At 43.1% G+C, this 24,689-nt stretch overlaps 1 protein-coding gene across 1 annotated transcript in view; it reads left to right on the plus strand.

Moving 5' to 3' along the window:
- The first annotated feature begins 200 nt into the window (after positions 1-200).
- EFNB2 (ephrin B2) overlaps positions 201-24,689 on the plus strand; it is a 46,502-nt gene continuing 22,013 nt past the window's right edge. The window contains exons 1-2 of the mRNA XM_086770680.1: positions 201-1,423; positions 23,428-23,711. Of these exons, the coding sequence (XP_086626806.1) occupies positions 1,296-1,423; positions 23,428-23,711 (412 nt within the window). The 5' untranslated portion in view covers positions 201-1,295. The remainder of the gene's footprint in view (positions 1,424-23,427; positions 23,712-24,689) is intronic.

Raw genomic sequence — 24,689 nt, forward strand, 5'->3', positions numbered from 1 at the left:
TGTTACCTGCCGGCCCTGCTCGGCCGGGCCCTCCACGGCCCCGCCCTCCGCGGCGGCGCTAAGTGACACGGGCGGCGCCCAACCAGCGCGGGCGGCCCGGCGGCGGCCCTATGAGCGGCAGCGGCGGGGCGGCGGTGCCGCGCGCTTATATGGCTACGGCGGCGCGCGCTGCCGCCGGCCGCGTTCCTGTGCCGGGGACTCGCGGCGGCAGCAGCAGCGGCAGCGGAGCAGCGGCATCGCGGGTGGAAGGCACCGCGGCGGGAACGGCGGCGGCTGGAGCCGCTCCTCTTCTTCCCTTCTTCTTCTTCTCCTCCTCCGCGCTGGGCTGCGCAAGTCCCGCGCCGGGCTCTCCTCCTCCTCCTGCCGCCGCGGCGCGCACTGCGGATCTCGCAACGGGAGAGAGAGGGACGTTTTGACGCTGCGACTCCCATTCCTGCTTTGGGTTATTTTTAAAAATTATTTTTCTATTAAATTATTTTTTTTTTCCCGCCCTCTTCTTCTTTCCCTGCGGCTCCGTGTTCTGGGCCGGCGACAAGGACAGCGGTGCCCCCCGGGGGAGCCGGAGCCCTGCGGATGCGCCTCCCCGGGACCGGCGGAGCTGACTCTCGGAGTGGATTTATTGACTCGCGGTTGCTTCCCAGCTCCCCGAAACAGCCCGGGCCGGTGCCTGCGCGGATTGCAAACTGCGGGGAGCCCTGAGAGACAGACAGGAGGAGCCTCCTGCCCGAGCTGTAGCCCTTTTTCCGCGACCCCTTTATCTCTCCCACCACCGCTTATTTTATTTTACCTTTTTTTTTAATTTTTTTTAACTCCTTTTCACGCGAGTCTTGGACACTGTGAACGCGTATGGCGCACTGGATCCAAATGGGAGTTGGCAGTTTGAGTGGCATCATCCACGGCAGCCAGGAGACCCCCTGTGAGAGGAAGGACTGAGGCATTTGCAGTTTTTTTGTTTGTTTGTTGTTGTGATTGCTGTCGTTACTTCGGAGGTAGCTTGGATCTTACCTCGCAGGAGAATTTCCTACGTGCGAGTGGCACACATGACTCAGTAGATCTGCTTACAGCTCTCGCCAAGTGCATCGTCGACCCTTCTTGGCGTGTGATTTTTTTTTTTTTGCGATTTTTTTTTTTTTTTTTCCCCCCTTCACTGTTTCTTCCTTACGAAGCGTCCCGGCTGTTGGGATACCGGTCGCCCGCCCCGCTGTCGTCTCTCTGGTGCGGGGAAGGCTCAGGGCGGAGTTGGCCGGGGCTGCGGGGAGGGGACCCGACCCCGACCCCCGCTGTCGCCCGCCACCATGGCAGCGCGGGGCCGAGCCGCCTCCGCCTGGAAGTGCTGCTGGGGCGTCGCGGTGGTGCTGTGCCGGACCGCGTTGGCCAGGTCCATCGTCTTGGACCCCATTTACTGGAATTCCTCCAACCCCAAGTAAGTTTCCATCCCGCTTCTGCCCGCCGCTTTCCCCCCCCCAGGGGCGGGAGGAGTTGGGGGGGAGGGGGGGTGGTCGGTACAACGGCCTGGCCGCCGGGAGCCGCGGGGACGGGACGGGACGGGGGAGGCTGCGAGCGAGGTGCGGGAGGGCAGGGGAGCCGGGACGGCTGAATCCCGCGGGCGCGGTGCGGTGTCCGCGGGCGCGGAGCCGGCGCCTCCCCGGGGCGGGAGCAGCGGCGGAGGCCGTCGGGCCGCGCTAGGCTGCCGGGAAGGGGTTGATCGTCTTCAACTTCTCCGTCTGCAGATGCAAACTCATCCCATTGACTCCAGCGAAGTCACATCAGCTTGTAACAGGGCTAAATTTGGTTGTGGAGTTGATGGTATCGAGGCACATGTCAGTGAGTAATGAACTAAGCATTACCCATCACACAGCCATTTAGTGTCATTCTTCATTAACAAACCCGGGCGAAAAAGTACATGCCTTCCCAGGACTTCACTGTCAAAGCACACTCTTAAAAATAGAAGCATGTCCTTTAAAAACCTCCTTCACTTAAAAATGTAAAATTTTTCGCTGTCGGGAAGAAGAACTTATTGGAAGGTGGGCCGTCTTTCTAAAGAGAAATCTGAGTCTGTGATGAAAAACTTACTTCTGCTTCTCTTTTTGTCCCCTTTCATTTCTGACACGCAAAATAAGTTGGCTTTGTTCAGTTGTGAAATCCTCCGAACTTTTGTGCTGAAAACCCCTGTTTTAGAAAACAAAAGTTCACAATGGGAAGAAATAGTCTGTAATGAGTTTAGGAAGTTTTGCAGCAGAAATGGATTAAAATATTTTTTTAACTCGGGTAACTTGATGTGTCTTTAAAAGCAAACCACATGCGTGGTGTTAATTGAATTTAGAAATTCCCATGAAGCCCAGTAAGTACACGTCTTGTTTTCCCGGGAGACTTTTTAGAGGAAATGTTAGGTGGTGATGAGAGAAGAAGAATGGAGTGTTTCCTGCATCAGGGATTAGTTCAGTGTAGGTGGTAAGGATCTCCAGGAGTTCGGTGAAGATTTCAAAGTTTGAACTGGGAGCAGGATCTCAGGCTTACCAAGTAGGCTTGGCTTGCTTTACAGGCACTGTTACCTACTGTTGTTCCCACTGAAATAAGAACTCACTGCAGATTTCTGCCAGTGTTTTTCAGGATTTTTTTTCCTGTATGTCCGTAAAATTTATTTACAGAAAAGTTTTTCTGAGCTTTCCTAAAAAAAAAAAATAAAATCTGACAGGAATGCTGTGGACTGCTCAGTTTGGTGTTTTTATTCCTAGCAGTGTGGTGCTGTCCAGAAATCTGGGTTCTGTGACAAATGCTCATTTCCCACATGATGCACCAGGTGGGAAGCCAGCTAAAATAAAGCCAAGTTTAGCTCCAGTCTCTGGCTCTGCACTTCCATGATGCTCCACAGCTAAAGCCTTTCTGTAGCTTAAGGAAAGCGCGACCTCGCATCTGGGCGTAAAGAGAGCTGGCCGGTTATAAGGCGGGCTTTATGGTGCTCTTTGAATTCTGGAAAGTCAAAGGCGACGGGGCCGGAGTTGTGGAGCCATCGGTGGGCCTGCTGTGCCGGGGGTAGGCGGGCTGGGCTCAGGCTGGGAGGAAGGGGAAGGCTCTTGCATCCCCAGCCCTTGCGGGGATTGTGCCTACAGAGGTCACTCTCCCAATGCAGAAAGGAGAGCCCGCTGCGCCCGCCTCTCCTCTGCCAGCTCCAGCCTGCTTTGCCTTTTTAAATTTACCTTGGTAGCTTTTATTAGCCAGCAGTGAAATGAAAGTATCCGAGCAGCTGAATTCAACCCCTCTTCCAAGTGCCTGGGGACACGCTTCCCTTATCAAATACACCTTGCGTTTCCATGTGGCTAACTCTAAACAGTTTGACTACTGAAAGAAAAAAAAAAAAAAAAAAGGTTTGCATGTTGTTAATGGTAGATCTAATGATAATATCTAATTACTTTTTCAACTTAAATGCGCTCTTAAAAATAGGTTGTGCTGTTGATGTAATTGAATTTTCTTGAGTGATTCATTGAGGCTTAATCACTGCAGTGAAGAAGCACACTATTAAAATTAGTCTTTTCAATTGCTGGGGCTAGTGATTTATAGGCCACTTGGAGGCCTGTAGTTTGAGGAAGCTTACAAATGCATTACCGATATTGCTGCCGGTGAGACAGCTCCACTTCTCTGAGCAGGGTTTCTTACTAATTCTTGTCACAATTGTTTGCCTGAAGGATATGGAATAATTTCTCCTCAGACGAGGTTGTCCTCACTCTGGGTTCGAAGAAGTAAGCTGCTGACTGGATCTCAGCGTAGTACAATAATAAAGCTCCTTTTGAGGCTTGAAATAATAACTATCTTTGGTGCTGGTTAATTTATTCAGGGAAGCCATGCGTTTAACTCTATTGAAAGCCTCAACACATAAATCTGCTGAACAGGTAGGCAATTAAATGCTGGGAGAAGTTGTTAGTCAGGTTAATACAAAGTATGAAACAATAAATTTCAGGTTAAGGTGAATGTATAAACTGAATTGGTTTTGCACTGAAGTTCAGAGGTTATAATTTCTAGCAGGTGGCTGGGACGCAGAGCACGCAGTAGCTGTTTGAAGACAGAGCCCTGTTCCCCCCCCTCCTTCCTTTTCTAGAGATCTGCTTTCATTGCCTCAGCCACATCACCAGAGGTGTGTTTCAAGTGACATACAGAAAACAATTACACCTGCGACTTCACTGCCGGGCAGGTTAAATGTCATTGTTGCAGATGGTTTGGGTAGACTTTACAGACTTCTCTGAAGAACCTTAGATCTCATAATCTTGAAGACACACAGGAAAATTACTCTGTAGGCTTAACTCCTGTTGACACTTTTTTAATGGGGGACTTTCTGCCTGGGTTGTTTCTGCCAAGACAAACAATGTATACAGGCAGCAATGGATTACCTCAGTTTTGCCTCACAAGGGCTCAGCGCCGCCTTTGATGCACAGGATAATAGCACATGGTGTTACGGGGTGCCTTCGAGTCAAACAGTAGAGAAATCTCATTCAAAAAAAAACTACCCATGGTTTATGTCTTAAGCATTGCTACTCCTTGCATGCTGTAGGCTGGTGAGTGCAGCAGTTCTCCTCAGTGACATGTGGAAGGCTGTCCTTGCCAGTGCTGCGTTTGATGGGGGTTATGTTAGGTTATATAGCTGTTTTTCTCTCCCTCTGATCAGCCCCGTTATACATGGGATATTTCACAGCCTGCCTCTGAGTGCATGCTAGCATGTCAGAAACCGATAAAATAAACTACAATGGATGACCCTGTTAAATGGTCTTTTCAGAAGCATATAGACTAGACTGCTTCTCATTGTATCTGAAATTCTTATTTTTGTAGGTAAACAAATGCACATTCACTGCTGATTGAATAGCCCCTTGAACTATGCTCTGCCATTTGCATTTGGGTTAATCTTGTCGGTTTTAATATAGAGAGGGGAGGAAAAAAGGAGAAAGCACCAGGGGTGGAATTGTTAGTGCTTTCACATCCACATTCCTCACATTTTGTCAGGATGATAAACTGTAGGTAATGGACAGCCCTTGTTCCACGGGACGGGCGAGCCAGCCGGAGCACAAAGAGCTTGCTAAAACGATATCTTGCAACGTGTGTTTGGGAGCTTCTCGACTAGGACAAGAATTTATTTGGGAGGCCTGTGTCATGGGACCGCACTTTCTAACCTCAGCAATTACAGCCTCAAGCTGAAGAAACGGGAGTGGAAGGTTGAAATGATTAAAACACATGCTCCTAAATTGTACCCCAAACATAGCTGTTGACACTTGGCATGCTAACACAGGGAGTGAGCGGTGGCTTCCAGGCCATTTGATGTCTCTGGCATTCGTAGCCAGGTCTCCCGAAGCACAAGTGAATTAGCAAAATGAATTCAGAATAAACTGAAGGCCGAATTCTGGAGCAGGTTATTTTCCCCAGCCTTTTATACATGGCATATAATTGCTGTATTATTTATAGTAATTATCTTAAAGCATGTTATCTGTAAGCTGTGCTATGTTATTTCACTACGTTTAATGAAGTAATTGCCTTTAGAAAGGCAGTGACTAAAAGTCAAGCTAAAATCATTTAAGTTCTCCCTCTTCCCACACATAAGAATGCTTCCCTCCCCCCTCCCTTCCCCCCCCCTTTTTTTTCCCTTCTCCTCCCTGTTTTATTGTAAGGAGATCCCCATTGCTTTAGATGTGACGCTTGGGATGGTCTCAAATTCGGCCAAGGTTCCTGTCATGGGAAGTCAGTGGAGGACCTGAGGTGACTGCAGTGACACGCTGGCAAAGGCAGACCTTTTGGCCCTGCGCAACAGCCACAGCCAGGGTTGCTTCTGGGGCTTTTTTTTTTTTTTTTTTTTCCTCGAGAATCTGGTCTTCATGTATCATGCAACCTGCAGCACTTGAAATTGCTTGCTGCAAATGAGAAGAAAGTGGGTTTTTTCTGAGGAAAAAAATAGTGATTAAAATGTGATTCATGTGTGCCTAATGTCTGCCTGCCTTGGCTGCTGACATAAAGAAACCTGTTTTTCTGGTCATTTATCATACATCTACATGGATTTGCTTATGAGCTCATTCTTTGTGAGGCGTTGTGGAAACTTAAATAGGAATGTTAAAATGCTGGAAATATTTTCATTAAAATATGCAGTGCCACAGAATATAGACTTTTAACCAGAACACTGTTGTCTTGAGCGAGGGGAGGGGTTTTGGGGGCGGGGGAAAGCAGCAAGAGAAGAGTTTTGGCGGGGGGAGTTGCATGAAAAGCAGAGGAAGGGAGGATGGCAAATGGACAGTGTTAGAAGAGCTTGGAAAAACTCCTGTGGCTTCATTGTCTCTTTAAAGCCAGAGAACACAAAGACAAACGCAGTTCAGCCTTTCTCCCATGATGGAAAATGTAAACCGTTGACACAGCTCCCATGTTTAACTTGTTTAATTCTCATTTTAAATTCAGTACTATACCAGCCGTGTGAACTCTGAAGATTTCTTTAGTAATCCATTTTGTAGTTCCGAATCAAAAACAAAGTGAAAAGGTCTGACACAATTTGCTTTTATTTTTAGGCAAATCAACCCTGGTCATAGTTAATAAGGGGATTACAACCCAGACTAGGTCTTTACAGATGTAATGTAAATCAAGGGCAGAGTATAAAGAAACTGATCCCTTTTGATTGAAGTATGGTAAAAAGGCATAGAGAAACTAGCAGCAGTAATCTGATTGTATGGCAATAAAACCACCATTTTCTGTCTTTCAGATAAAAATAATGTGGTAAATCCATGCAGTTCATAAGATGTAAAGGCAGATAAAGGGTGATGCCATGGCAACATATAGATTAGCTTGATGTTAGAAATGACACGTCTCTGAAAGGGGTGTTAGAAACTAAGGGCCTTGCTCCAGGCTGTAAGGTATTATGTGAGAACCGCACAAAACTTGGGGGCCGGGATTAGGAAGCATGAAAGGCCTACTTGTGGCCTGAGATGGTTAAAGCAGTAAAGAAAAGCTGCTCAGTTCTTGCTCATTGGTGGCGTATAATATGGTAGAGATAGATTTCATTTACTGCTTTCTGCTGAGACGGGGACCGATTAAAACTTCGAGATGTCCGCAATTGTTAGGTGTGGAAGATTTTCTTTTTTAACTCCTGCCCCAGCAGCGGCCTTCCTGAAGAATTAGCCGCACTTGGGGTTTGTTGCCTTAATCTATTTGGGCTTCGGGCAGGAGCATGCTGGCAAGGCACAGAGAGCAGAGGGGATAGGTAGGACCGAGGTTATGTGGACAGGAAACAGAGACCTTTGGATTTCTGCTGCCTTTCAGGCTGCGGCCTCCATCTCGCACCTCATGGGAGCAGCAAAGATGAGCGCACAGCCTCGCCCTGCGCCTAGGCCAGGTGGTGTTTCAGCATCTCCTGCGCTTCCCATCCTGCAAAAATGTAAAAAAAAAAAAACCCAAAAAACAACCCCACAAACAAAACAGCATCCGTTCCTACTTACCAACAAAGCTGCAGATAACCAAATTGATCTGGCTTGGTCTCTAGGTGGTATTTATTTCCGAAAGGCAGGCTGAAATCTAGAAATGAACAAGATAAGCATCTGCCTACTACCCCCCCCCCCCCAACTTAAAATCATCGGGATGAGTTTGCTGTCAGCCAGCCGGCAGACAATTTAGCCATTGTTTTGTCATTTAATTTAAGCTATCTGCAGCTGTAAAGGTAGTAAAATACCTCTCCTGGTGCAGCTACTTGGATTTTTTTTTCCCTTGCCTTTTAAAGAGCCTTCTAAATAGTTAAGACTTGCTTTTTTACCCAGCTGACAACCGTAAACACCCACAACTTAAAGTCAGCATTACATTGCAAATCAGGGATTCAAACGAGGAATATTTACTTCATTGCCTGCTCATTTGTCTGCTAAGGGGGGAAAGAAAGCACTCTGCATGTCTTAGGCAGAGTCTAGACATAAGGGGAAAAAACACTGAAGCCTACAATAACAGTTGTGTCTTTCTTTAGTGGGAATGAGCCTGAGATGAGCTCGGCAAAATGGAATTCATGCTGTTTGTTTGGCAGTGGTTCGGACACTTTTTAAGTTGTGTTTTTTTTTTTTCCCTCCCCATTTTCTGGGTTTTTTTTAAAATAAAGATGTTAATTACATGCTTGAATTTATCATTCTTATCCTACCCCATAGAAAGCTGGAAAGCTTCACAATTCTGACTGAAAAGGGAACTCCAGAACCAAAGCTGTCAAGCTGCTGATGCTGATGTGGTTTAACAAATGAAAAATAAACAAGTGCATATAGGGAGCCGAGCAGATTGGCAGAATGTACGGGGCCTGAAGCGCTCAGATAGGTTTCCTCTCTTGCAGCTTAACCTTGGGAAATCTACATCAAAAGATCCAATTCATTTGCTGAAATTCTCCCTCCGAAGCGCGGGGGCACCCTCCTCTGATTTACAGGCCGGTCACATCCGAGCACCTTGCATTCTGCATTTGACAATGATTGCTAATGGGCCATTCAGCTAAAGTATTTGCTTGTTAACAGGGAACAGAGCATGATAAATGTCCAGCAAGCTTGCGGCCTCCTTCAGCTTTTCAGATGCAGACTGGTGCATATTTATGGCAGGCAAATGACAAAGAGAGGAGCTGAATTACCCTGGCCTTGCGCTTTCTGTTCGAACAAGGGTTAAAGTAATTAAAGAAATAATGCCAAAACCGATGTCCTTTGTTTGCCCAGCATTATCCGGCGTTTAGCTTTCGAACCTGCCTGTCACGTCACATTTCAGAAACGTCCCCGATGAGGCTCGGTGGGTTCGGCAGGGCACGGACAGGAATGGGCGATGCCCGGTGGAGCCCACCCTGGGCACGGCGGGCAGCCCCCCCCCCCCCGGGAACCCTCTGCAGCTTCCCCTCGCCTAAAGTGGCTTTCACTGACAGGCATTAACTCGGAGATTGTGTTTAAAAGACTGAGGTTTTGCAATTTGCACTTCTGTTCCCTAACTGGGGAAAAAAAAAACAACAACAACAAAAAAAAAGCCCCAAAAAACAACAACCCCCTAACCCAAAACTGTGGAGAGGCCTTGGGAAAACAAGCGCACTGCCCTCAGTGTGGTTTTGGAGGCCAAGCATGAAAACAAAATGGCAGCACAACACACCAGTATCGCCATTCCTCCTCCGCCCCCAAGGGCAGATGCATCCTCAAAACTGGAACTCTGAAGCACACACACAGAAATTCCCTAAACTTGACGTGTCTTCAGTGTAGTTTTGAATGGTTTGTTTGGTTTTGGTGCCTGTAAACGCATGTTTAATCTTAGCCTGATTTTCAAAAGTCTTCGAGCAGACTTGAATGCAGAATTACAGTAGATAATTTTAAATTCCATATTTGAAAATGCCATTTAGTGTGTTATGTTTGTAGTTGCCAGTAGATAAACATGTTCAAGGCTTCTGTCTAGCTCCTGTTCAGCTCCATGAAAATACCTCCAGTGACTGCAGTGAGTATTACATTAGCCTGCAAGGGCTTTATGTTATAACTGGGTTTTTTTCAGTATAGGCAAAGTTTTAATTTTCTTATAATGAACAAAATCTATCATTTTACTCAAGGAAAGAGAACATCCAGATTATTTTTTTTTCCTCCCTGTTAACTCTAATGCAGAGAACTTTCCTTTGATGTGATTATATACATTGTCAAAGACAGCAAATAAGGGCAGGACCTCTATCTTTTTTGGCAATCCTGGCTAGCCAACACCCAGTGTTTACTGCGGTATCAGCATGATAATTATAATGCAACTGATTTAAACTTTGATGTAATAGTCTATGCTTTCTTCTGGTTTTAAACGTAGGTTCCAAGCCAAAAAAGATAAAGGCCGGTAGAGGATTATATTGCTAGGTGAATCATTCCTGATGTACGGCATATGCATAATTGTATGATGGGGTTTCTACCTGTAGCGTTTTTCTTAAATGTTTCGTGGTTAATGGCTAAAATAGGACTTAAAAAACTTATTTAGTAGGATTCAGAGCTGTGTACACTTGAAAGAATAATTGAGTTTTACACGTGTCAACAGAAAATGAGAAATTGTATGGCTTATCTTACACAGGAGGATAGGTTAGATGGTGGAATGATACGTTAGGCTGAAAAATCTGTGATGCTGCAAATTACTTCTCGCTGTTTTGTTGGCTTTGGTTTGAATAGTGCATTTACATAGGTACCCAAACCAAAGAACAGCAGTGGCAAAGGTGAACAGTGCACTGCAAAGGCAAGTGCATGTTAAAGCTAATAAGAGGGATTTGAAATGTATTATTATTATTAGGTAAAGCCCAGTCGCAACTGAATGCTATTTTATTTTGGATTGGGAGTTCTGCCAGACTCCAGCCTGTCAGAGCTAAGAAGACTCAAATCAAGTCCAGGCCTATTTCTGCAGCAAACGGGAATCCTGGCTCCTTGCCTGTGGATTCATTCAGGAAGACCCATCTGGCATTTGATGTTCTGCAAGTTTGAAGCAGTTTGTTTAAGGAACCTATGCAGCGAGCACTGGTGAAAAGCACACATAACTGCACTTCTCAGTCTTGGAGTGGTGCGTCGTTTCACATTTTCATTTTTGCTGGTGCTTGCCATCTGCTTACCTACTGCCCGAGCAGCAGTTGTTTTCTATACCTGACTGGGTAAAAGTGTAAATTTGGGGTTGGGAACATCTTGACTCCTTTTGAGGATCTGCAGTCCCATAGCATTCACTGTCCACACTTCAGTTGCTTTCTTCATGTTTAATTAATTTCAGTTTAGTTCAGAAGCAGCCCAGCCTAATCACTGCACAACACTTGGCCTTTAGGGTTTTTTTGGCTTCTTTGTCCAAAGTATTTCCAAGCAGTATAGATTAGCTGTACAGGGAAGGTCACGTTGGCAGGCAAGATTACTAGTCTGAGTGATAAATATTGTAGAAGAGACAATTTTTAGTGGTAATCCTTGTTCCTTCTATCAGACAGTTTTCAGGTGCTTTTTGAAGAAAAACAAAAGCTGAATCTTCGTAAATGTATTGCTTATTATATTTTTTCCATTTTGTGGATCGGTCTGTGACAGCAAGGCAAGCAAGACAGCACTGTGCTCCTGGGGCCTGACTTGGGAAACTGTCCTTGTTCAGAAAAGCTCATGTTAAGCATGTGCTGAATGCTGAATATTTTTGCTGAAGTGAGACAAATTTAAGCATGAGCTGTCTTGAACCAAAGCCAGAGTGAAAAGGTTTTTTGAGGTTGGACAAATACAGAACTCTCTGAAGCTTCATTACAGTTTTTTGTTTTTCAGTATCAGGAAAATATGTCGGAGGCTACAGCTCTGTCTGCATTTGGAAAGAGTCTTAATTTTCACGTCACTTGCCGGTAGTCAGCATAGTCGTACCAGTGGTGATGCCTTGCGCTGGCTGGGAGAGCTCAAGCGGATCCATCAGCTTTGGCTCCTGGAGGTCGGGCTGCCATCGGTAGCTCTGCTGGAACTGAGTTGTCAGTGCTTCTGCTTGCGGTTTGGTGTAACACCAGCAGCAACGTTTCCACTGCCAACTGATAGCTGAAAGAGACCCACCTGTCCCCAAGAGCAGCCCAGGTTACCCCTCCATGAGAGGTAACTCGCTTGGCAACTGGTGCACAGGCTGGCCCTCCCTGTGGTAGAGGCTGAATAAAATTTTTAAAAGGGGGTTAAAATGGAGTGGCTGGAGCTCCCCTTGTCCCCAGCCATCTGCTGAACCCCTCTGATGGACCCTTCCGCCCTGGGTGGAGATGTCTGATCTAGTGATGAATGTACTTCTGGACCTTCACAGGAGTTTTTAAACTACTCCAGTGTCAGTTTGGCTTAATTTGAGGGGCTCAGACCTACACCAGGCCCAAAGCTGGTTCTTGGCAGGTGTGATATTACTGCTGCCTTGGAGGTGCCATCACCTGCCTGGTTTTACTCTGCTTCTGAAAGTCAGTCAGACTTTGGAAAAGTTCATATTCCGTGTGAGAACATAGGATCTCCATGCTTGCGAGTGGCTGAATCTTGGCTTTCATGTGAGATGCAAGTGTAGACTGATTGTAGTTCTCCTGTTTGGGTTTTTGCTCTAGGCCATTTTCTCTCACCTGAAAACTGTCTTTTTAATATAAAGAGAAACAGGATGATGTGGTATAGGAGTGCTAGAGAGTTATAACTGGATTCTGAAAATCTTTGCATAGCAATGATGTGCCAAAATAGGTTTGGTGTGTCATACAGCGCTGTTATTGATTTGGCCTAACTTTTCCTGAAAGTTGTGAGTTATCAACTTGTTCTGCTTCCATTGTTTACTTATGCAGGCAAATAATATGCAATAATCTATTTTTCCAACAACTGCAAAGCAGCTGAAATTTTTTATTTGAATTTGAGATATAATCACCGATTATTAATGTCTCATCAAGTAACAAGAAAGCCCCCGCCCTCTTTTATAGACTTTGCTTGGAGCATGTCTTGGAACAAGACTGTACAGGTGCGAACAAATTGTAGTTAAGAGAAGGGAGGCTGCAAACTTTGGTTGATATCCTTGCATTGTGGCTGACAAGATTTGTTCGTGTAATAGGAGTGGTGGAGAAGAGCATGGAACAGCACAGCAACAGAACAATCTGGGTTTTTTTTATTCCTTCTTGTGATTTGCAGTGCCCTTTTTTGAAAAGTAGTTCTTTGGCAAATGCCAGCTGCTCTCTGTTAGCTTTCTCAGAGCAAAGACTTTAGTGACTTGTGTAAGCAGCACACATGTTTTGGTTTGACTTTCCATTCCATGCTAACTACTGCTCTGCATCTTTTCAACAAAGTGCCATCTTTCCTGGGTTTGGCACACCCTGCCTCTGCCAGCACAAGTCGAGTGGAGCGGTGGTTTTGTGTTACGCGGAATTCATGGCACAGATTTTATTTTTCTTTCTTTTTTTTTTTTTTTTTTTAAATCCAAACCATATACAATACCCGATTATCTTTGCTGTGAGAGCAAAGAACTACTTTAATATTCCCAGTAGCATATTTTGAACAACAATTCTTTAATTAAAACAACATTGGTCTCTTCCTGTATTTCATGGCTAGCAAATGAGAGAAAACACCAGCGTTAATATCAAAGGGAGTCAGTTTTCATTACAGTAATGCTTCAATTGTGCAATGCTGTAGGCAGTGAAATTTAATATTATTGTGACTTGTATTGTAATTGTAGGATGACAGAGGAAAATGGATTAAGTTTAAATATAAGTGTACACAGCAGCACATGGACTTTGTCAAATGGAAGCTGAGGGTAGGGGCAGGACAGGTCCCCCCCCCCCGGCTCTGTCATAATGAATTAGTATTTTGTAAATAGCTGGCCACTAGACTATAGATTTATTACCTTTTGTAGATATATGTGGACACACAGAGACATACATGGATTCTGTCCTGACTGTAATTGCAGTGTGGAGTTGCAGAACGGGTTTATGCCTCTAGGCTTGTAGGCTATTTGAATGTCTAGGCTTCTTGTCTTCACCTTTCATGAAAATATTCCTGCCTGCCAGTTTGTGAAGTTTTCCTCTGAAGGATACACCCATCCTTTCAGCTAAGGGATTGCTAACACATGAATGGTCTCAGACTGGAAAGCCCTTTGTCGTTCTTTTCTTCCTCATGAATAAAACCAAATTCAAGTTGCAGATGAGCTTTGCTTTAGATAGTTGTGCTAGAGAGACAACGAGTGTTAATGAGCAATATCCCCTTCCTTCCCAGTTGCCCATATACATGCAGATCAAAATGGAAAATGATAATTTAAACCATCCATTACTGATCTCTTCCATGGCAAATTAGGGACAACGAAAGCTGGATGTTTCATTTGCTTACACTGAAGGTAGGTGGAAAGTGTCCCCAAAGCAGTGCTTGCTAGTCTGCTAGTGTGCAAACATGATGTCCTGCCCTCTTACCCCGTACCTTCTTCACAGTGTTTCTTCGAGGAAGGTTCCTGTTGAAACCTGTTCTAATGTTAAAGTGCAAAAGGGGGCAGTAAAGTGCTATCCAAAAAATGTTTATTTTTTTAAGGGTATTTTTTGTGGCACAAGTTGCATTTCTCAGTAGGCTTATAATCTCCCTTATTTAAAATAATGATCACATGAATATCTTCTGTTTGAAAGCCTTACGAATGTCACCAAAGCGTATCGTTAAGCATTGTGGGAACAACCTTTGCTGTGTGTATTTCCATGTTCTGTCCTTTAACCCAGTCCTGAAACGTGCAATGTATTTGGAAGGAACTGAAGGCAGGAAGCTTTCCTCGGATATATTTAGGACAGAGCTATACGAAGCACTTCTGAAAGAATTCCAGCTTTGCTAATCATGTCTGGTTCTCATGTTGTGCATTACCAGCACCGCGTTTTGGGAAAAACAAAATGAAAAGAAAGAATGCTGAGGCTAGGGGTTTCTGCTTGAAGTACTGAAGTGTGTAGTGGTGGCATGGGTCAAGAGTTGGGCTCTCATCCAGACCCGCATGCATCATTTGTCAAGAGGTAACTAGAAAGAGCAACTAATTACAATGCACCTACTGAGTGTTTTCTCTTTCAAAAATTCCTCAGAATAAGCCATTTATACAGATTGGCTGCTACTCTCCACTGCAGCCTCTTGCAGTTTTTTAAACTCTATGTAGAAAGCATGTTTCTGCTGAAATGCAGTAAAAAGGAGAACGTGCCTGTGTGTGTTTCCATGCTTGTGCATGGGAGAGAGAGAGAGAGCAAGCAGTGATTTGAGGAGTGATTCCCAGTTTGCTGAAGCTGAGTAAGTCCAGCGCTGTTGTGAGGGTTCATATTTCTGTAAATGCTGATGAAATGTTAATATAATACACTTGAAAATAGAATATTGGTCATATCTATCCTTTTTTTTTTTTCCCTCCCACTCTTAGTTAGGAGACTGTCCTGAAGCACATTAGTGGTTCTTTTGTGGTAACAAGAATTGATTTAGTAAATGGATCAGAATTCTCTAGTGCTTTAAGTACTTTTAGCAGAGCAGTAATTGCTTTCTGCACAATAATACAAAAAGTTAATTGCTATTAATAGTGCTTTATGTGGAGATCATGTATGAAAACTGAATATAAAATCTATATTTAAAAAAAATTCCTTTGTCAGCCTTGGTAAAAAGTCGAATCGTACGTATTTTCAGCATTTCAAGCCTTACCCGTGTGGTAAATGTTCTAAGCCAGGCTGCATATTCTTGTGCAAAAAGCCCAGATCTTGTTTCCAGTTGTAGAGGAAAAAAACCCAGATAGATAGGTGTTTGCTCTCAGAGGATTTTTTAAGGCAGAGGAAAACATGCTTCCTTGTTATGGGAAGAAAACTGCGCATCTGTTTTTGTACCCTGCATATACGTTGGGGACGGAGGGTAAAGCACAAGTTGGTCTGAAGGTTTTAGTTATCTAAGTGGGTTTTTTGCTTTGCTCTGTGAGTGAGAGAGCCAAGCAGCGAGGGAAAGGGCAGCTTTCCAGCAAAACGAAACCCTCTCTTGCAGGCAGAGATGGCGTCCAGTTGAAACAGATATGCTGTCTGACAGCAAAACCCTTCTGGCAGCTGCGTGCTGGGGGGCTGAGTCTGTGGTCATGCCAAGATGGCTCCATCCCCTGGTCAGGAATTGCAGAGCCAGCTACCTCTCCTCGAGCCCAGGATTGGGGTAGCCCCCAAGGAGAGTCTGCAGCACCTCCTTTGGCTGATTTACTTTTTCCATGGCATGAGATCACATCCATAACCTCATATATCACAGCTTTTAAGGAACCAGATTTTCTCTTGGAGAGACTGTCTCCAGTAAGAGGTGTTCGGTGCCGGGTTGCAGGTGACCTTTCGTCTGCGTGAAGGGTGAAAGGGGTACGGTTCATGCCAAATACCACCTCTTAGATACAGGTTTTGTCCTCTCAAGTGCGAGGCGCCTCTAGACCTGTGACCGTCCCAAGCTGTATGGATCAAAGAAGTGAGTGTCTGTATCTCTGCAACAGCAATAGTCACACGAGTTATTTGGTGAGAGGAACTCATGACACGTCTTTCTAGGGGACCAGTCAGGGCATTTTCTGACGTGTTTGAAGAGGGATGGTGTCTGTGGGTGTCTCTCTATCCAATGGAAGCTCCGTGCCTTTAGGACTGTGATGTGATTGTACAATTTGGCTGTCAAATCCTGCAGGTCCATGTGAAAAAATGTTTTATTTGGTGAGAAGTATATGCAGTCTCAGCCTGTCCTTATTTTATGCCTATTAGGAATCTTTTGTTGTACTTTATATGCTTTCCTGTAGTGTTTTGCAGAAGGTGATGCAATGAATGGATAAATGAAACAGCTAAAATTTCATACATTCTCCTCCTTCCCTGTCCATTTAAAATTTTGAGAAAACATAATACTGCTGCAAAATCGTTCTTCTGTAGGTTATTAAGGTTTCAGCTGTAGACATATTGCATTGTCTTGCCCTACTGAAGTCAATGAAAATTTTGCAACTGATTTCGATAAGAATAGGTCCAGGAAAGGGCAAGAAGAACGGCATCCATTTGCATGACTAACTGAGACACACGAGATGGTGGCAACACTACCATTTTGTATCCACAGTGGTGATTAAAACAAAATAAACCCTCGACCATTCCCTTTTTCAGTACACTTCAGGCATTTCCCCCGGGTGGTCCGAAAGAAGATGGGCTCCTTTAGAGGTACTGGAAACCCTGGGATGGAGGTCAGCTACAGTGTCAGGGGACTGTTTCAGAGCGTTATTTTGTGGGCTTGCTACAGGTTTTATTGCAGGAGAGGCCAAACCCCGAAAAGAGGTTCTTCCCTTCCAGTGGAAGTGAGAAATACAAGAGCTGCACCTTTAGAAACTGTGTTACGGTATTTTATAATCTGGCTCTGTATAATGTGGTACTTACCATTAAAGATCTTAAGGGATGAGCATGAATATATTTGTTTATTTATTTGTTTGAATTCAATTTAGTTTCTAGCCCGCAAGTCCTATTAATGCAAGTAACCATTGCTTACATGAATAGTTTCATTAACTGCGTGGAAAAATGTTACATATAAATAAAGGTCAGCAGATTAAACTTCTTAAATTTTATTTAAATTCAAAAATATACCTATTTAGCATGGACTGTAAAACTTGGTTATAGTATTAAAATAATTTAATAATGCTGCATTGGCAAAGAAAAGTAGCTTCCAAAGCTCACTTAAAAGAATTTTAATAATATGAAATGCTGTACTTCTTTTGTTTTCAAAGTTTCATTTGCTAGTCTGTGTATAAAGCCAGTCTGCCGTCTTGCTGTGTCAAGTTATGGTAATTTTTCTTACAGAGACTTCTCATAAGGTTAGTGCCTTTCTTTTCAACCAAATTCCATACCCATTTTGAGACAGAGACTCCACATTGATCTTTTTTGATGAAGCTTGTTTTTCTCTCTGTTCCACAGCAGTCACTGATCCTCTTCTCATTGAATTCGCGTTCATTTAATCCATTTAAACTGGAGTGAGATCAGTCCTATAAAATCACTGCTTCTGCAGAAAAGCATTTCAGATTTACAGCTGGGTGTATACCTTATATCCACATGGCGTATCTCTGTCTATGATGTTGAATATGACAGAAACTACTGTGAAAGCTCTGTGTGGAGCAAAGGACTATTAAGAGAGCTCTGGTCTGTGTTTTTGGATTTTATTCAGTTCAAAGTCTCTGGGAATCAGTAAACTGTTTTTTTTCATCTCATTCAGCAGGCTGTGATTAGCCCACTGCTGCTTCACTGAAATCTGTAGGACCTTTTCCTGGAACTTTTATATGCTTTGGACTTCTGCCTTGCTTAAATAGTTCTCCCGTGGACAAAATGATATTCAAAATATGAATGTTGTTATTTTCCCGAAAGCCAGATGATGGATACATACACTGTTTAATAACTGTTCTTTTTAAACAGTAAGGACTTGTACGAGGAATGCTATTCTGTATTCTGTTTCAGTTTGCGCTTGTACAAGTAATGGATTAACATACTGTGTTATTAGTATTCATGATATTTCCTTAATAAAACTTTTCAATGAATAACTTTATAGTCAGGCTGGTAGTTATACTTCATAAAGTTAAATGGGTAGGAATCCCCCAGCAGAAAGTTTCAGGCTGCATTTTAAGAAGCATCTTGATTGTTCACATTTTTAGGGTTATTTTTGTTACATTAATTTAAAGCTAACTGCCTACACCAATTAGTTCAGGTAAGGTATTAAAGCACAGAAATTTGGCACTGTTTCCCCAGTTAAATATACAAGATTCACAACAAGTACTGACACGCTTTCTAAAATTGCATTTATTTTATAATTGCTAGGATATCGTTAAAGCTAAGTGTGCATATATATATTTATAGTGTCTGTGTGTATATATAGTTTTGCAAGTTGGGAAAAGCATGGCGACATGTTTGTTACATCAGTCACTAGTGATTAACAAAATCTCTAAGAATTTATTTCTCTTAAGAATTTTATCTGTTGATAATTTTACAGTTTCAGAAATGTCTGTGTAGAGAGGAATAGTAGAATATTTTCAGTGAAAAAGAATGCTGACAGGTAAAGTTCCAATATTTTTTAGAATTTACTATTTTAAAATCAGGCAAGTTTGAGTGGTTATCATTAAGGAAAACTCTTTTACAATATAATATGGCTGAATATGCTAAGGTTCTATGAACAACAAGTAGATTCTTAAGAAATTAATTGGAAGCTGTGCATAATATAAATATTATTTTTTTGTAAAATTTCATAATCAAATTTTAACTTCTAGGGCTTTGACCAGTAAGGGTACATTAGTGCCAGGAACTGCTTGGCCTTAAAATAAACATGATACAGAAAATTATTGTAACATTGCTGGGAGTGGGGAATGGACTACTCTGTTCCTATTTTCTGTTCATATGCCATGTGAATTTTTGGTCTAATATAATACTTATTTTTAAAAAGGTTTGGGAACTCTGCATGTTGCTGTTATGTGATAAGCTGCATGACTAGTTGGACACGTGGGAGGGATTCACATCCATGGGCTTTGCACAGATGTCAAATGTCGCCCATAATACACCAGTTTTGGGCTGATGGTAAAAATACCCACTGTGTCCAAAAGTGCCAGACAGAAAAATGCATTAATTTCATCGTTCAGCTTTTCCTGTGCTTAAAATACTTTCCTGTGCTTTCTCACAGTAAGCACTAGGATTATTAATTGTGAGCAAGATTCTCTGAATGCTCTAGTCTCACTGTATCTGACTGCTGACAGAAATTAGCCATGAAACTCACTGAGCTTTTCTCCTAAGTTTCTGTTGAGGTGCAGGGGCCTATACTGGTATGTAGGTTTCCCAGAAAAGAACATTTAGAGCTGAAAAGTAGAAAGTTTGCTTTTTATAGAAAGCAATGGTTCCAGTGCTGTCGCTGTCCCGGCCACTCAAAGAGCATGTCAGTGTCCCAAGCAACCACTGGAGTAACGGAACCTCATCGGTATCTGTCACAGGATTCTGAAAACCTCTTGCTCCATCTTTATTTTTTTTCAAGGCGGGGAGGGAGGGAGGGGACAGTTTTTTAGTTAGTAGAAGGCACGTGCTGATCAGACTTCTAAAGCCAGTTCATTAACTTTATTTTTACAGATGCTATCCTGCAAACATTTCAGAAGTGTTGATGCTACCCCAGAATGCTTAAGGCTACATCAGCACTTGCAGAAATAAAGATTCAGGATTAATCCTGAAGTTTTTGTTAATCTCTACCAAGGCTGAACGTACATTGTGCGTTTTTTTTTTTTTTTTAGTGATAAGATTTTCAAAAATAGGATCATAAAACAGTAGTCTTAATCCTCCTGACACTTAATAAATAGCTTCAGAAAATGCTTAGTACCCAGCAAATGATTTATTTAAAGTCTTTATGAAAATACAGTAGCAAAAGTGCTACACAAATGCAGGGATAATAATCACACGTACTACTAATTGACCACTCTAAGTTTTCTGGTCAAACTGAAATTGCATGACGTGAAACTTTTTTATTCTCTCCATCCATATTTGTGCTTTATTGTTGTAAGAAAATAAGCAAAGTAAATTGGAAAAATGTCTTTCTTGCAAAGGTCACTATCAAAACTGCAAACTGTGGAAAAAATTTCAATACGATCAAGTTCTCAGATTAATCCTTTCATTATCGTCCTTTTTTCTTTCCTAATCCCATCAGCGTTAGATCCTACGAGTTCAGAAACTCAAGTGGAAGGAGATTTACGGAGTTTAGTTCTCAAACTGTACAGACTTCAGAGCCATAGCAAGAATATTCCCCTGCCGTAAAGTCTTAACGAGTGCGTCGGTTTAAAGCTCTTGTAAAATGTGTTTTAGCTGTCTGTTGGGGGTGGTTCGGTTTTCTACCTTTTATGGGGCAATTCCTGGCTACTTAATCAAGGCACACAAGTGTGCTTTCTCTCCAGTAGCTGTTTCTGAGGATTGCCTGGCATGCCGTCTCTAAACCCATCCTGTTTGCACTTGGAGTTTGCATGGAGAACATATACTGCTGCTTCCTTACTCACATATATACACAAAATCTGAAATTGGAGTCAGCAGGTTTTGTTTTTCAGGGCAGCTTTTAGATCACGTTGTTGATAATGACAGACAGGAGCCTGTTTCTAACCGTATGAATTTAATATTTATTATGCATGGGAATCTTAAATTGATTAATTTAAAAACAAAGATCCAGTCCTCTGAAATCTCATGTGCTTCATGTTACACATTCCCGTTATGTGAAGAAGAATTACTGGCAAGAAGTATTTGTAGTGGTGGGATCGCACAGTGACCAGCCTTTGTCCTGGCATGCAGATGGAGGAATACAAGTAATTTTCATCTTTCTGGTATAACACTTCTGCACAGAAGCAAAATAAAATGGGGCTGTGGTCAGAGATAGTGATGTCATGGTTTAACTCAAGCTGGCAACTTAGCACCATGCAGCCACTCGCTCACTCCACCTCCTCTCCCTGGTGAGATGGGGAGGAGAATCGAAAAAAAAAGTAAAACTCCAGGGTTGAGATAAAGACAATTTAATGGGACAGCAAAGGAAGAGAAAATAACAACAACGACAACAATAATAATAATAAAAGACTATGCAAAACGAGTGATGCATAATACAGTTGCTCACCATCCGCTGACTAATGCCCAGCCCAACAGCGATTCCCCCCTGCCAACTTCCCCCAGTTTATATGCTGAGCATGATGCCCTGTGATACGGAATATCCCTTTGGCCAGGTTGGATCAGCTGTCCTGGCTGTGCCCCCTCCCAGCTTCTTGTGCCCCTCCAGCCTCCTCGCTGGCAGGGCTTGAGAAGCTGAAAAGCCCTTGACTTAATGTAAGCCCAGCTTAGCAACAACTAAAACTTCTGCATGTTATCAACATTATTCTCATCCTAAATCCAAAACACAGCGCTATACCACCTACTGGGAAGAAAATTAACTCTATGCCAGCCAAAACCAGGACAGGTGGTAAAGTCAGGCACAGGTGATGGAGGTTAGCTCAGAAACTCTGTCCCTTTGCATTTCCCTAGTCAGAGTCAATCCCTGAGAAGAGCCTGAGTCAAGATCCGTGTGGCTCCCTTGGGAACGTTTGCTGGCTGGGATCTTCCTCCAGCCATTTCCTCGGTGATTTTGCAGAACTGGCATCTCCCTCAGTTGTCCCTCACCGGGCTGGTGACGCCGAGGAGGATGTATTTCCGCCTTCCCCTTTGTTTCGCCGTGCTGGCTTTCGGGAGGTGGTAGTCCCTGCGTTCCTTTGGCGTGTCCAAGAGCTGGAGGAGGCGGCGCAGCTTTGCCTTGTCTCCAGTGCATCTCAGTTTGAACAGGCGTGGCCAAGCCTGGTTTCTGTAGTCTGAAAATTACACTGCACGACACAAAAGAGCGCAGTGATTTGTACATCAACAGTCGCTTTTCTTGCCATAACATTTCATTGTTCTTTTTCCCTAAATCTGTAATTACGTGTTTTTGTCCTGCTATGTGCTGCTTCACAACAAATATAATTCTTACAGAGGCTTTGTGAGTGGAAAATAATCCCGCTCAATTAGCGCCGATCATAAACTTGCATTGTGTGGGAGCAAGCAGTTGTAAATGATGGATTTGAAATTTGGGGCGTCACATCATTCTTTTCTCTAATTTAGTAAGTCCTCCCTCAGTACTACTACATGCTGGTGGGCTCCTTTAGCCAAGCCAGAGGCTGGAGGTCACCGACGCCTGCGGCTTTGTTCTGCTTGGACCTTACTACTCTAATTTAAAGTTTCCAGGAAGGCTGCCTGTGAATAAGTGAGATTTACTACGTGTGCTGTTTATAAGCTAGCACTTGGAGAAGGGTGTTCATTAGGCGGCAATTGTTTCAGTCAGTTTTTCAGGCCGATTCTCCATTAAGGAAGATCTTTGGAAAAGGCTGGCAGGCAGCAGAAAGAGGAAAGTCAGTCAGGCTTTTAGGTCCATGCATTCGAGGATGTTGTGCCGTTGGCTGTAGTTCTAAAACACAGACTTCTTGGCCTTAATTGGAAGAAAAACATCTTAAGGAGAAAAAAAAGAGAAACAAACAGACCTGCTGTGGCTTTTGTCCTTATGAGAACAAGGCTCCTTATTTTGTGAGTGAATTGATACTATGGGTAATTATTTATATTTTTCTTTCATGAAGAAGTGGTGAAGTTTGCCTGTTAATTAATACGAGTAGGAAAGATACAGTATCAAGTCTAACCCCAAACATTAAAGCTCACTGCTGGTTTGTGTAAGAAGTCTTCATCTATAATGAGGGAAAAGCACACCTGTGTTTCACTTGTAGCACAAAAAAGAAAAAAAAGAGTCAAACTAATGAGTTTATGAAGAGAAGAAATCATTGTAGTGTAGTGGTCACACTGTCGTGGAAAAGTGTTTTATCAGAAGCATGTGTGATACTTGGCTCAGGTAGATCTCTGTGTACCCCAGGTCTATAAGCGTGATCCTGGTGAGTGACTGATGTTCCTTTGTGTTACAATAGTAACATCAATCAGCATCTTGATGATGTTAACTCTTAAAATCTGCGATGTTTCCTTTCCCACACAGCTGCTCAGGGGCTTTGAAAAATTTATTCTTGTCCTTCTCCCATGTCCAAAATTAGCAAAATATATGCAAGAATAGTAGAATGTTACCAAAGCGGAAAAACAGGATTGCAGCCCATCATGCGTTGTACTAGCTGCTGTAAATGGCCAAATGTGGAAGTAAACGGCAGTGCCTGCCAGAGATGTAAAACCTTCTAGAGTTTGCAAAACTGGGATGAAGACTATAAAACTCAATCCATCTGTAATTTCCAAGATCTAAATAAACATCTTGTTGATATTAAATTGAGTCAGGCCCAAACTATTAAGAACTGGTTTGCTCAGTCTGTCATTTTGGTTTTGGAAACTGTGTGTTTATTCCTTTCTGTCCATTGCAATTGCTACTTTTCTGGATGAGATTTTATCAAGTGTCTCACATTTTCCTTTTTTTTTTTTTTCCCCTCTCTCTCTCTTTTTTGTTTTCCTTTCTGTTTTAGATTCCTTCCTGGACAAGGATTGGTACTATATCCACAGATAGGAGACAAACTGGATATTATATGCCCAAAGGTGGACTCTAAAACTGTTGGCCAGTATGAATATTATAAGGTCTACATGGTTGATAAAGACCAAGCAGATAGCTGTGCTATTAAAAAGGACAATACACCTCTACTCAACTGTGCCAAGCCAGATCAAGATGTTAAGTTTACCATCAAGTTTCAAGAGTTCAGTCCTAATCTCTGGGGCCTGGAATTTCAGAAGAACAAAGATTATTACGTCATATGTAAGTTCAAAATACCAGTTGTTCATTCTTTTAAATACAATAGTTTGTTCTTTTGTATGTTGTCTGGTGCATTATAAGGAAACTAAGAAGAATGTGAAGGGATGTGTATTTTTTTCTCTGAAAATATTTTCTTACCAGCATATTTTCGACATTATTTCTGAATTCCATGGGACCTCTGTCTCTTTTCTCCTTGATTTGTGTAAACCAAATTAGATTGTACTTGTATGCGTGTAAAGGACTTCTCCTTTTGTGCATAATATCATGACCTGTGTGCACTGAATGACTTCTCCTTTTGTCCACAATATCGTGACCTGTATGCACAATGAAAAGCTGCGTGCAGCTAAACTGTGATGTGTTTCCTGCTCGCAGCTCTGGTGGTGTTCCATGCCATAGGCCTTGCCCTCTGGTGCCCTCACATCAGGAGCAGAAGTAGGGTAGCCCAGCCATTCTGAGCTGAGGCATCCTCTGTGCCATGGCTGGCCATTGCTCCAAGTGGTCCAGGGATTCCTGCAGTGACCTTTTGGCCACTTTTGTGCCAATTTTGACAATGGTTAACTGGTGGGCTGTAGTTGAGCGTTCATAGCTGCCACACATACCTGCTGTGTCCATACAGTAGCTAGGAGGGTTCTTGGGCAAAACTTAGACTCGCATGATCTTGAATTTCCTCCTTTTCAATGGTCCTGGACTTGTAAAAAGAATGTGCGTGACACAGGCCTGTGTCCAACAATATAAACTTTGTGTGAGTTTTAGTCTGATAAGGTATTTATGGCTGAAAGCGAGTCTGGAGGTCACCGTTGTGTTAAGTGATTCAAATTACTTATGATGTGTAAAAGTTAATGGTGTGAATCAGGAGTTAGCATAAGCTGAGACCTCAGCAGTACAACAACAATTTACATTACTTTAAGTTTTGTCTTTGTAATACCATGGCCTGCGGGTCTCATTTAGCCCCATGGGGACTTCTGAAGCCTTGAGGAAGCA

This window comes from Chlamydotis macqueenii, chromosome 1, assembly GCF_036417535.1.
Source record: "Chlamydotis macqueenii isolate bChlMac1 chromosome 1, bChlMac1.mat, whole genome shotgun sequence".
Taxonomy (NCBI): domain Eukaryota; kingdom Metazoa; phylum Chordata; class Aves; order Otidiformes; family Otididae; genus Chlamydotis; species Chlamydotis macqueenii.